This window comes from Hydra vulgaris, chromosome 04 (genome assembly GCF_038396675.1).
Source record: "Hydra vulgaris chromosome 04, alternate assembly HydraT2T_AEP".
Lineage (NCBI taxonomy): Eukaryota > Metazoa > Cnidaria > Hydrozoa > Anthoathecata > Hydridae > Hydra > Hydra vulgaris.
The window spans coordinates 38,030,045-38,045,043 of NC_088923.1; the positions used below are offsets into that span (position 1 = coordinate 38,030,045).

Genomic DNA, 14,999 nt, shown 5'->3' on the forward strand with positions numbered 1-14,999 from the left:
AAACCGTTTTCTAGCCCTTATTGACTTACATTTTCCAGCCGGCCACAAGCTACATAAAATATTCAACCGAAATTCTATTAAGATTAGCTACAGTTGCATGCCTAACCTAAAATCTATCATAAATTCGCATAATTTCAAAATTTTACACAACAAAAATCAATTAAAAACCAACCAATGTAACTGCGTAGATAAAGCATTTTGTCCTTTGAACAATCAATGTTTATCTAGTAATATTGTCTATCAAGCAACCGTAAGTTCCAGTCATCATGATCGTAATAAAAAAGTATATTTTGGCATTAGTAATACACCTTTTAAACTAAGATACGCAAACCATCTCAAATCATTTGCATCAGTTAAATATAGAAATGACACAGAACTATCTAAGGAAATATGGAGCTTAAAAGACCAAAACATAAAGCCCATTATAGAATGGAAAATTGTCAAACGTTGTAAACCTTACAATCTAGCAACAAAAATATGCCACCTTTGTCTCTACGAAAAATATGTAATTTTATCGCATAATGGAAAAAACCTACTGAATAAAAAAAACGAAATCGTATCTCAGTGTCGACATTCAAAAAAATTCCTATTATCTTTATTTGACACAGGGGACTAGTAAACTATAACGGCTTTTTGTTTTTTATTTTTTGATTTGTTTTTTACGTAGATTTGTTTATAACGTCAGATGTCATTCTACAGTAATTTTTTACGTTTTTGTAACGGTTTGTTTACGTTTTTTGTTTGTATTAACGGCTGATGATTGCCTTCGGGCATGAAACTTTAAGTCCCGCTAATCAGTTGTTTTTATTCATCTAAATATAATTATATATAGCTCTATTATTCAGTAATATTGAGCACTGTAACACGTACAAGAGACTTCGTATTATTACATCAAAATACTTAACCTCGAATATATATCGATATCTATACAAATATTTGCTCCGTAAAGTTGAGCACTTTACTCAAGTCGTCAACGCGATGGATAAAATAAACTTTGATTACTCAATAAAAAACATTTCAATACCGTCAGAAAGAGACTTTAAATTAAAATTATTAAACAAAACGGAATTATTCTTAAAGAAAATGAGATGGAAAGCGTTCTTTTTTATTAATAACGATCCAAGAACTAAAGACAATATCAATTATACAAACTACGGAATTAGATCTCCTATATGTCCACCGCAAATAAAAGAAATGTCATTCTTTGAAAAAGACTTAATCAATCTTATTAAATCAATAAAGTTTCAAGACATACGCAACACTTTTCAAAATGGTATGAAAGAAGATATCAAAACTATACGTAAATCTCACAAAACCATAACACATGCTGACAAAACATCAAATATGTATAAACTGTCTAAAGAAGATTACAATAATCTGTTAACAAATGCCATTACCACTACCTACAAAAAAGCAAATCCAAAATTAAAAGACCATATAAACAAAGAAGGAAAACAAATTTTAACCAACCACGAGGTATATAAAAAAATAGAAATAAACGGATCCTCTAACTGTTTTTTCACTTTGAAAGATCACAAGGAAAACTTCGTAAACAATCCATCTGTGCGCCTTTTGAACCCTTCAAAAAATGAGGTAGGACGAATTTCTAAGGTAATTTTAACAAAAATTAATTGTGAACTTAAAAATAAACTTTTTTTGAATCAATGGCAAAGTACGCAAAATGTTTTAGACTGGTTTAAAAAAATCACCAATAAGCACTTATACAAATTCCTAGTTTTTGATGTTAACGATTTTTACCCTTCCATAAAGGAAAGCACCCTCAACAATGCTATGAATTTTGCTGACCATCATATCGTCATCAAAAGCGAAGACAAAGCATTAATAAAGCATGCAAGAAAATCTCTTATCTTCAACAACGATGAAGCATGGATTAAAAAAAGAGGTGGGTTGTTCGATGTAACAATGGGGGCATTTGATGGTGCTGAAGTTTGCGAATTAATAGGTATTTTCATACTGTATCAAATTTCACTACATTATAAGAAAGAAGATTTCGGCCTATATCGTGACGACGGTCTTACTGTATTCAAGAACAAAAACGGTCAGCAAATGGAAAAAATCAAAAAGCATATAACACTCATTTTTAAAAGAAACGATCTTCAAATCACCATTCAATCTAATTTAAAAATTGTTAACTACCTCGATGTTACGTTAAATCTAAGTAACGATACGTTTCAACCATATTTTAAACCTGATAATCAAATAAGGTACATCCACTCCAATTCCAACCACCCTCCAAGCATAATAAAAGCAATCCCTCGCAATATTGAACAAAGATTATCTTCCATGTCAATTAATGAAAAATTCTTCAAAAAGGCTATTCCACCGTATGAGGAGGCTTTAAAAAAATCGGGATACAAATCGAACCTTACCTACCAACCACAATTAATCTCAAGTCAAAATCAACAAAAAAAGCAACGTAAACGTAATATTATTTGGTATAACCCTCCGTTCAGCTTAAACGTCAAAACAAAAATAGGAAACCGTTTTCTAGCCCTTATTGACTTACATTTTCCAGCCGGCCACAAGCTACATAAAATATTCAACCGAAATTCTATTAAGATTAGCTACAGTTGCATGCCTAACCTAAAATCTATCATAAATTCGCATAATTTCAAAATTTTACACAACAAAAATCAATTAAAAACCAACCAATGTAACTGCGTAGATAAAGCATTTTGTCCTTTGAACAATCAATGTTTATCTAGTAATATTGTCTATCAAGCAACCGTAAGTTCCAGTCATCATGATCGTAATAAAAAAGTATATTTTGGCATTAGTAATACACCTTTTAAACTAAGATACGCAAACCATCTCAAATCATTTGCATCAGTTAAATATAGAAATGACACAGAACTATCTAAGGAAATATGGAGCTTAAAAGACCAAAACATAAAGCCCATTATAGAATGGAAAATTGTCAAACGTTGTAAACCTTACAATCTAGCAACAAAAATATGCCACCTTTGTCTCTACGAAAAATATGTAATTTTATCGCATAATGGAAAAAACCTACTGAATAAAAAAAACGAAATCGTATCTCAGTGTCGACATTCAAAAAAATTCCTATTATCTTTATTTGACACAGGGGACTAGTAAACTATAACGGCTTTTTGTTTTTTATTTTTTGATTTGTTTTTTACGTAGATTTGTTTATAACGTCAGATGTCATTCTACAGTAATTTTTTACGTTTTTGTAACGGTTTGTTTACGTTTTTTGTTTGTATTAACGGCTGATGATTGCCTTCGGGCATGAAACTTTAAGTCCCGCTAATCAGTTGTTTTTATTCATCTAAATATAATTATATATATATATATATATATATATATATATATATATATATATATATATATATATATATATATATATATATATATATATATATATATATATATATATATATGTATATATATATATATATATATATATATATATATATATATATATATATATATATATATATATATATATATATATATAAACTAATTTAAAACATCAGATAATACGAATTCTCTCAATACTAAATAATTTATTTGAAATTTTCGCCGGAATATAGGCACCGGCATCATCAGCATATAATTTAAGTCGATAGCTAAATCAAAAAATTAATTTTTATTTTTATAAAAATGCAAGAAACATAAGTTAATTCCGAAATCTTTACGTATCAATTGTCCTGTAAATTCAACGAAAGCAAGAAGTATTTTTTTTCGTTTTAGATTTGAGCTTTTAGTTTGTAGAAAAAATGATTCTGAAAGACGATACTTTAATCTTATTAATATTACTAAAAACCTCGAGAGAGATCTTAAAAATAAAATTGAAGACAAAGGCTTTAATCAGGTGATATTTATCACTGATTAAAGTCTTTGTCTTTTTAAAAAAGCTTTATTCTATTTAAAAAGCTCGTGAAAATATGTTTATAAAATCTAAAGAACGGCTAATTAAAAAGTTTAAAATACTTCAAAGTGAACTCAGTTACAACAAAAGTAATAATAAATCAACAGAATACACTAAAAACGTGATTTTAAATCTTTGTGATACCAAGATACCTGAAAATCAAATCGATCTTCTGAATCTTGGTCCACACTTTGTCCCTTCCTTGAGATCTATACCTTACATGGACATTATTACAACAACTGAATCGTCTGCCTTAAAACTCGAATATAATAAAGAAGTTGAAAAAGCGCAAGCCTTAAGGAAAAATGTACTGAGAGAACTTAAAATGGGCAAAAAAATTAATTATAGTCTAACGAGAGATCAAAGAAAAGCATTTAAAGAAATTAATCAAGACATGAAAATTGATATTTATCCATTTGATAAAGGAATAGGATTCGTGAGAATATAACATGATAAAGCAATTGAAAAAATTAGAGAATAAATTGGCCCAACAAAAATTTTTAGTATTGATCCCAAGTTATACAATTAAAATAAAGTCTTTCGAAACCTTTCGAAGCTTAACAAAAAGCAACATTTTTATAAAGATGAACATGAAAGCATATATCCGAGTGATCCTGTTCCACTACGTTTGTATGGGTTAATTAAAGCTCATAAACAAGACAAATCTTATCCGATGAGAGTCGTTGTATTAACTATTGGCACACCTTGTTATGGAATTTCGAATTACTTGGTTAGAAGAATTCAACCGGTCTTAAATAAAAATTCTATTAGGTTAAAAAATTCAAAAGACTTTATTAACAAAACTAAGTCAAGATTAATTGACAAAGATGAAATACAATTTCTTAACCATGGATACCAATAATATCTCCCAGACTTAGAAGAATATTCAGAAAAGCTGTTTATAGAACTGTTTTTAAGTCAAATGCTAACCTAAAAACGCTATTAACGTCTAGAAATAAATCAAAATTACCATGCAACAACCAACCTGGAACCTATCTAATTAAGTGCAAATGTTCCAAAGTGTATGTCGGTGAATCAAAACTTCAAATAAGAACAAGGGTTCAACAACACCAATAATTTTTGACTGAAGGCAAGTTAAACTAGTCTGCATTAGCTTTGCATAAAGTAAAGTGCGATGAGGATATTGAATGGGATAGGGCAGAAACAATTAAAGTTGAGGATAAAAAATTTGAAAGAAAAGTCCGTGAAGCCTTGGAAATACAAAAACATCAATGTTCTCCAATGTACGGTGGTATGAATTTGGTAAATGGACAATATGTTAAAACAAATTTTTACACTTTGGATTTTTTTCATATTTAAGTAAAAGAAGCCATTATAAAGGTGACGTCAAAACTAAAAAAAAAAAAAAAAATTTTGTTGTTGTTATTTAACGGTCACAATTTATTTTATATGCTTATGATGCCGGTGCCTATAATCCGGCGAAAATTTCAAATAAATTATTTAGTATTGAGAGAATTCTTATTATCTGATTTTTTAAATTAGTTTTTATATATACACTCTCGTACAAGATGTCAACATTTAAATCATATATATATATATATATATATATATATATATATATATATATATATATATATATATATATATATATATATATATATATATATTTATATATATATATATTTATATATATATATATATTTATATATATATATATATATAAAATATATATATATATATATATATATATATATATAAATATATATATATATATATATATATATATTTATATATATAAGCAACAAAATAAAAATATCATTAATGAAATGACACCTTTTATTTTTAAAAAGTGTCACTTTATTAATTTAGTACTATTTATATACGGGTGACACCAAACCTGATTTTGTAAAACTATAATAAAATTTTTAATTTTTCAATTTGATACTAAATAGATGGTAAAAATTAATGAATAATTAGATAAAAAAAAAGTAAAAAAAAAAACAAACTTTAATTTCATTCTATTTTGAGCATAACTTATACGCTCTTGAAGAATACTTTTAAAATACTTACTGGTATAATTAGTGAAACTGAAAAATAAGATTTTATTAAGACATTTTGTTTTAATTTATGTTATTATTTATTATTATTGTTATTATTATTGTTATTACTATTGCTGCTGTTTTGTTATTGTTACTTTTCTTCCTATTATTATTGTGATTCTTATGTTCGTTATTATAAACATTATTTCCATTAACATAACCATTACTATTTTATTCATTGTGATTAGGTGTTTACATAATGTTAATAATTTTACTTTTTGTAAACAACCTTGAAATGTGACATCAACTATTTCAGAAATACATTGACTGATTGATATTTAAGAATGACGTTTTGGACTTTGCACTAATTTTCACGGAGATCAGAGCAAAGAAACATGATGTAATAGTAACCATAAAAATCAGTGCAAAGTTCGAATATTTAAATTTTAAAAGGTTATGGTATTAGATTGCTAATACAAACGCAAAAAATAAAATACTTTTTTCAAGTTTAGTAGTCACAACTGTTACTATAAAGACAAAAAAGATCTTAATAGTAACAATTATTGTATGCGAACGTACAAAGAATTTTGTACGTGTCATTTTTTAACCTCATTTTATTATTTTCTCAATTTTTTTTTCCATTACTCATTAAAATTATTAACGAGGCATTACGCATTATCTTTCTTACGTATTATTTTTCTATTTTTGCTACACAATGAACTAGTTAAATTTGCACCACTTATTCTAATACATTATATACATTTACTGGGTTTAAGCAAATCTGCTAAAATAGGAGCAGTTCAAAAAAGTTTTACTGTAACTATAGCAACATCAGTGACGATTTGATTTTCTCGCCAAACACACGCGAATTATAAATTATTGGGTTAACGAATTTTGTTAATATATCTCCCTCATATTTTGCGTTTTGTACGGTTTTGGCAAACTGTTTTATGGGCTGATGGACTTATTAGCTTTCATGGAACACTTTGTAAAAAAAATTTGATTAACCATATTTCAAAACATGATCGTGTCCACAATATTTTTTGGTTTTGTCTTATCGGTTAGTTTTTTTTATCAAATTTGTTAATATAAGCTGTATAATTTTCCTAAATCTAAATGTCTTTTTCAATGTTGTTCGGTTTTGCCTAAACAAGTTTAAAGTTTTTAAATCCAATTTCAAATCGAATTAAGATTTTTAGACTGAAATTTAGTTATGCTGTGAATATTATTAAAAATTCAAAATCCCTATTAGTTGTAAATAGAAAAAAAAGTTTATATTTGTTAGCATGCTTGTTGTTATGATAAATTTGCTTTGTAAAAAATACTTAAATTAAATTTTTTACTTTGAAGATGTTTTGATCCTTTTTAAAATAGCGCTCTACTTAACTTTTTCTTTTAATTTGAATAAAAACAAGTTGCAAATTTTAACTATTTTATGTATACACCTTTTTTTTTGTCATATATTTTGTTTTATTTAGTGCCACATATATTTTGTTTTATTTTGTGCCACATAAATTTTGTGCCAAGTAGCTGGCTCAAAATAAAACAATTTAAAACACTAATAAATATGTTTTATAAATTAAAAATTAGTTATTTTAGGATAAATTTAAATTTATCAATTGTTTGCGAAAATAATTAAATTAACAATAAATTTCGCTAAAGTATAATTGGAGGGTTTCATTTTTGATGAGAAAATGTTTAAGCTAAAATAATAAGTTGCTCATGTCAGATGTGTACTTATTTTAAACAAATTATGACTTATATAGATTTTAAAATTTGTAAAAGGTTGTATAAAAATGAAGTCTTTTTAGTTAGAGGTGTCTAGATCATATCCCACTCATAAGTATGTGATAACTTGAGTAATTTGCCAAACAATAAGTTATCTATTCATAAGTGAGTATACATAGTAAGTGACCAGGGTTGAAATTTAATGAAGGCTGAGGCTGGGTTTGCTAAAAAATAGCAGGGACTTTGTGACTGTGACTGGATAAACAATGATGCATTCTAAAAAAATTTTTCTACTTTGAAATTCATTATATATATATATATATATATATATATATATATATATATATATATATATATATATATATATATATATATATATATATATATATATATATATATTGCTGCCTAATTGCTGACTTAAAATTGTTTAAGGTCTGTAAAAAATTGCCCTACCTTGTTTCTATGTTTTATAATAAATTATTTTATGATAACCCCTTTGTGTCAAATTTTTTTGCTGACCTGATGCCGACTTAAACAGTTTAAGGTCGGCAATTTATTGCAGACCTCATTTTTCTTAATTCCGAGGTTTGCATGTATATATGCATATACATGCTTATACAGGCCAGAAGGGCGTGTGATTTTAAGTCTTTATATGACCACATAAGTAATATTTTGTTTTAACAATTTAACCATGGTTTTTAACAAATGTGCTGAAAGAATTAGTTTTTAATTATGTTGAAAATAGATAATTTCAATACTAATGTTATTGTATTAGCAAAATGCTTTTAAATGAAGTAGCCAATGATTGTAATTAATTTAATTTATATAATCATTGAAAGTTGTATAAATATTTTTTTTAAATATTTAATTATATATTTATTTTATAAGTAAAATAAAAATTAATTAATATATATAAAAATTAATTATTGTATTTTTTTATAAGTAAAATAAAAAAATAATTAAATTTTATAAGTGACGACTTTAAACAGCGATGGTCTCTTTAATAAACTTTATATAGGAATCATTAAAGTTATTTAACTCGTAAAGTAGCAAGATCTTGTTGAGAAGAAAAAAAAACTTTTTTGAAAGCTGTTTAAGTTAAATAACTTTGTTTAAACAAATCAGTAAAGATGTTTTAAATAACATCTTTACTGATGTTTTTATATTATTAAAATGCATTTAAATGAAGTAAAAAATCACTGCTAATGGTTTTTATTATTTTAAAATATCAATGAATAATATATATATATATTTTTAAATAACACGATGTTTTTTATTCTTGACATGTTTCGTAAAATTTTATTTACATTTTCAAAAGATTATTTTTCAATAATAAAAAACTCTGAAATATATATTAAAAAATAGAAGTCTTTACAGAGAAATATTAACCGACAAAAAATTATACATAATAAACCAATATATTTATTACAAAATAACTTGGTAAATAACCAATTAAAATAACCAACTGTCAAAAAAAAATATATATATATATATAAATAAACTGACAGTAAAATTAAATAGATAAGTTTATAGTATAATGTAAAGCTTGTTTATTAAGTGAGGGACTTTCCCATTTAATGTGGAGGGCTTCTTTTATCTTTAATTTGTGTTTGTTTGGGGCATTATCCAAAATCTCAAAAGAATCACAGTTAGTCAAATTTTTGCAATTAAGAGATAAATTTAAGTGTTTAAATATATGAAATTGTTTATCACTTTTAAGGTGCTCATGCCAAGTGTCTGGCAACTAGAATAAATGAGCACCTTAAAAGTGATAAACAATCTCATATATTTAAACACTTGAATTTATCTCTTAATTGCAAAAATTTGGCTAACTGTGATTCTTTTGAGATTTACAACGTTCAACAAATATATATATATATATATATATATATATATATATATATATATATATATATATATATATATATATATATATATATATATATATATATATATAATATTTATATAATATATATATTTTATATAGATAATATTTATATAAGTATGTAATTTTTATTATAAATGTCTTCAAATAAAAAAAAGTTGTATCAACTTTTTAAATAAATATATAAGCAAGTTATAAGCAAGTTGTTACTTAATTTAAAAAGGTTTTCAAATAATATTATATTATAAAACCATTAGTAAAGATAAACGATTCAAATTTGTTTATTCCAAACATAATTTAGATAATTCTATTGTTATAGTTTTTTATTATGTATTTTAGTTAAGTTTTAGTTTTTTTTTTTTTTTTTTTTTTGCAATTATTTATTTGCTTCTTTTACGATAAGTTTTCTTTCAAGTTTCTTTATAGTTTAGTTTAGATAATTTTTTCAGCGCGTTTTTAAAATGTATACTGATTTTCAAAACATGTTATATATATATATATATATATATATATGTATGTATGTATGTATGTATATATATGGGTAAATATACATGTGTGGTCAGTATTGTGTGTGATCTTATGCCATTATATGACCGCATAAATAATATTTTATTTTGACGGTTTACCACATTTATTAACATTTAAAAAATGTGCTGAATTAAAAAGATTTTGAATTATATGTTAAAAATTAATGACATTTAAACTCTAATCTTTACTAATGTTTTTTTATTAGCGAAACATTTTAAAATAAAGTAGCAAGCTAATAATAATGGCTTATGGTTTAAGTATCGATAAAGTTGTATCTAATTTTTTAATTTTTTATTCTATATGAATAATTAAGTACATTAAATTGTATAATTTAATGTGCTTAACTACTGTTTAATGCACTTAGCTACAATTGTTAGTTATTCTCCTAGGTAGTTTACTTAACAATAATTGATGTCAAGTTTAATTTTTTAACTTGTTTTTGTTTTGATTTTATATCGCCAATATCAGGTATTATAAAGTTACTTTTTTTTTTCCTTGACAATATTCGATTTTATTTCACTAAAGTTAGCATATATTTTATTAAGTATATTTAAAACATTGTATGTTATATTTTATATAAAGACAGCTGTATACCTATGTAGTAGCTATGTTGCAAGCCACAGGCTATGTAATAGCTATATAGCAAGTTACATAGTAGCATGCTGTATAATAGCTATGTAGTGGATGGGTAGCCTGTGTGCTTTATACTACCTATGCATCGGCTTATTTAATAGTTATGTAGCAGGTCATATAGTAGCTATATATTGGGGTATGTAGTAGAATAAAAAATAATTAAAACGTTCACTAAATCTTGCAATTGTATTAGGCTATGTTCGGGTTGTGTAGTATCTACATGGGGCGAATTAAGTGATCACGAATTGTGATATCTGAAAATGCATTTGGTCTTAAAATTTTTAGTTTTTTTTTAAAATTGTAAGCACTGTTTTTATCACAAAATTTAATAGTTACTATTTAATAATAAATATTTGTGCATCGATTTTGAATTTATAATAAATAATATTATAAAACCATGTTATTATTGTTATTATTATTAACAATAAGCATGATTAAAATTGCAATATCTTAGTTTAGACAAATGGTCAGAAAAATTTGAATAAGACAGTGAAATATAATATTGAAAACGAAACAACCACAAACAATTCCAGTCTAATGGAATTTAATTATTTTTAGTTTGAAAAAATTGCAACTACTTATTTAAAATCATTATTTAACATTTTCTTATAAATCAAAAATAATCATTAATTAAATGTTTGTAATTCTCTCGCACAAATATTTATATAAAATTAAAAACAGAAGTGTTTAAAAATATACAAAAACTAATTTAAAAAACTAAATACTTATTTATTTAATTTAAATTGCTTGTATTACTTATTTTAAAATAAAGCTAAAAAACTTTAATAACATGAATTAATTTATATATCAGGGATGAGGAGTCCTTTTGGGACTTTATATCTCTACCTTTTCCAGCTTTTTATCTCTACCTTTTCCAGGTCTGTAGTGTCCAGAAGCTCTAAACATGTTTGTTAACTTATTATCTGCTATAATAAAAAAATTCATGAGATTTTATGACTTGAAACTTAGTGTTTTTAAGCCCTGAGTACTTGCCGCCATTATACCTAAGGACTCCGGGCTCAAAAAACAATTTTCCTCTAACCTAAAAGTCTTAATTTTTTCCTATTTTAATTTTTAGAGGTCCTGGATACCAAAAACTAGGATAAAGTAATCTTTTTGTAACTTTTAAATCCGGAGTTCTTTTTGGGACTTCGCATCCCTGATATATATTATTTATTAGTATTTTATGTAATTTTTGATTGTTATTATTCTTGCAGTTGTAGATTTATTTATTTGTTTGTTTTTTTCATAGATTTTTTTAATCATCTATAAAAATAAATAAATTAGTGTTTTTGTTTTGTCAAATTCTTTTTATTTTTTTTTCCTTTTAAGATCGCCTGATTTACTTAAATAAAGTTTTTTTTAGTTATGTCTTGCATTTTTCAGCGCATTTTTTAATTGTTCATTTTAAATTTGCGAAACATTTTAACAGCTGTGGTCAAATTGTCAAAACAAAATATTATTTGCAAAGTCATATAATGGCATGCATTTATACCTTCCTTACCAAGCCTGTATATATCTAAACTTCAAAAAAATTTTAAATAGGAAAAAAAAAGAATGGTTTAAAAAAAAATTTATTCAATTTTTGAGTTAATGCAACCCCTGACATTTATAATAATTTTATTATAAATTTCAAGATATTATTATGTGGAATAATTTTAACAAAATAGTCCCTTTTATGATAAATATATATTAGATTCAGATTTATATAAATTTTTTTTAAATTAATTTTAATAAGTCTTCAAGCTAAAAGTTTTGTATGGTTACTTGTAGGTTTCATCTGGTTTCATAATTCGACAAAATGGTTATTGTTCAATGTATGGCTCTATGCCTAAACCAAATGAACCCTACAATCATGTTTATAATGGGCCTGCAAAAAATGTAACAACAGAAATGTATAGTATTCTTAAAAATGTTTGCCCATATCTAGCTGTTGAAACCATAGAAAAAACTCAAACATGTTGTGGACTACAACAGTTAATAAATCTCCGTGATCAATTAGAAACAGCAGCTACTTTATTTTCAAGATGTCCATCTTGTATTAAGAATTTTTACAATATGTGGTGTGATTTTACATGCTCTCCAAACCAATCCATGTTTCTGGAATATAGTTATAATGAAAAAGAGCCAGCTATAACTCCTAACTCCGTATTTTATGTAACACAAGCATTTTCAAATGGACTTTATAATTCTTGCAAAGATGTAATATTTTCAGGTAACAATGGTCACGTTTTAGACTTTATGTGTGGTACAACAGCTGACAAATGTAGTCCAACTAAGTTTTTAAGTTTTATTGGCACTCCTCCTAATGCCCCTTTTAATATCGTTTTTAATATTGATGAACCTGCACAAAATATTACTAGTGACAATATGACAATGATACAGTGCAATGAAGCATTTTTTGATATTGGAACAGGAAAAAATAGTTCAGCATGTTCTTGCCAAGACTGTCAAAAAAGTTGTCCAGTTCCTCCAACACCACCTGCTCCAACTAAACCTACATTAATTCTTGGTTTTAAAGTATTTCCATTTATTGTTGGTGTATCTCTTTTTGCTTGGATCTTATTGTTTTCAGTTTATAATGTCGTTTTGGTTCTTAGAACCTCTAAAAAAGAACTAGAGGTTTCTGCAAGAGCAAATTCTTTATCTGAAGTTATGACCGATAATTTTTATGCTAAATCTCTTCATACCATGGATCATCAAAATCAAAGTAAATCTCATAAAAGTTGTTTAATTAATCTTGGTGTTCATGTAGAAAAGTTTTTACAATATTACTTTAAAGTTTGGGGAACGTGGTGTGCTAACTATCCCTGTACAGTTATATTAGTTAGTTTACTTGCACTATTAGTATGCTCTGCTGGTTTATTTATGTTCAAAGTTGTTACTAATCCTGTTGATTTGTGGTCAGCTGCAGATAGTGTTGCCAGAGTTGAAAAGGATTATTTTGATTCAAATTTCTCTCCATTTTATCGCACTGAACAAATAATCATCAGCAGTTTAAGATACAGAGATGTTGATAGTTATACTGTATACCAACAACAAGAACCTACTAATTTTAGTGGAGTTATGTACAAAGACATACTAAATGCAGTAAGTACTTATAAATATTTCATTTGCATTTTTACTTTAACTTTTTAGTATTTTTAAATTGTTCATTTTTACATTTGAAGTTTGACATAAGGTTTAGATTTTGTGTATAAAAATGGTTGCGTGATAAAAGCATGAAACTCAAATACAAACAGTTATTGTAAATAATAATTATACAAGTGCGTATGAATAAAAATAATACAAGTGCGTGTTAATAAATCATACAAGCGAGTCCAAACCAAGCATTTGTAGTCAGTCATAGTTAATTAAATTTTTAAGGTTCTTAATTTTCTAACATTGTGATTGGTTAGAGCATTTTCAACTCTTTTAATCAGTTCAATTTAGTATGGCATCAAAACTGGAAAATAACATTCTAAAATTGGTATTTTATACCCAGTGAAAACTCTAACAAGGAAACAAGGGTTGTGAGTTTTAAAGTATTTTCAAATTATTATTTAGAATAACAACTAAATTTTGGTTATGATTTGTATCATGACACAAACAATATAACTTGATAATATCTGCATAATGTTTTGAAGAATAATTAAGATGTTTATATTTGCTTGTTAATTAGTTAATAATTTAATAATGATAATGAACATGTATAATGCTTGTTTTAACACGCTACTCTTTGTAAAAAAGATGTGAAAAGTGGTAATCCAATTTAGAAGGTTACCTCATATTAAACAATGCAAGTTTAACTAAAAAGTTGATACTCAACAAAAATAAGTTTCAAATTCAACAGAAAAATATTGTTTATAAAGACAATATCTTGAATATTGTTATCATTAGTAGGTTCTAAATCGAATTGGTACTCACTGAAATTGTTGATCAACTATAAAAATAGACTATAGCACTTTTTGTTTGATTAGTCAGCAATAGCAAATTGAGATAAATAGTGGCACAATTTATATATTATTGAATTTATAAGTCAAGATAAGCAATATTGAGTAAGATGGTAGCTAGTAATTAATGGGAGATTATAGGAACCAAAATTTAATCTTACTTGTGTCAATACTAGTATCTGTTTGAGTACTTTTAACTTGTTCTGAATTAATGTTGTTTTAAATTTTTATGTTTTTTTAATCATTATGAACCTCAAGCTGTAAACTATGAACAAAATTTTTCTTTTTGTTGCAAGGTAATATTGCAAAAAAATAAATAGCATTACTATTACTTAGTCCTCTAACTATGTATTCTCAGATTACTGTTTGCATTAGGCTCG

At 25.6% G+C, this 14,999-nt stretch overlaps 1 protein-coding gene across 1 annotated transcript in view; it reads left to right on the top strand.

The window, feature by feature from the left end:
• The first annotated feature begins 6,726 nt into the window (after positions 1 to 6,726).
• LOC100202645 (NPC intracellular cholesterol transporter 1) overlaps positions 6,727 to 14,999 on the top strand; it is a 35,249-nt gene continuing 26,976 nt past the window's right edge. The window contains exons 1-2 of the mRNA XM_065796253.1: positions 6,727 to 6,973; positions 12,461 to 13,777. Of these exons, the coding sequence (XP_065652325.1) occupies positions 6,935 to 6,973; positions 12,461 to 13,777 (1,356 nt within the window). The 5' untranslated portion in view covers positions 6,727 to 6,934. The remainder of the gene's footprint in view (positions 6,974 to 12,460; positions 13,778 to 14,999) is intronic.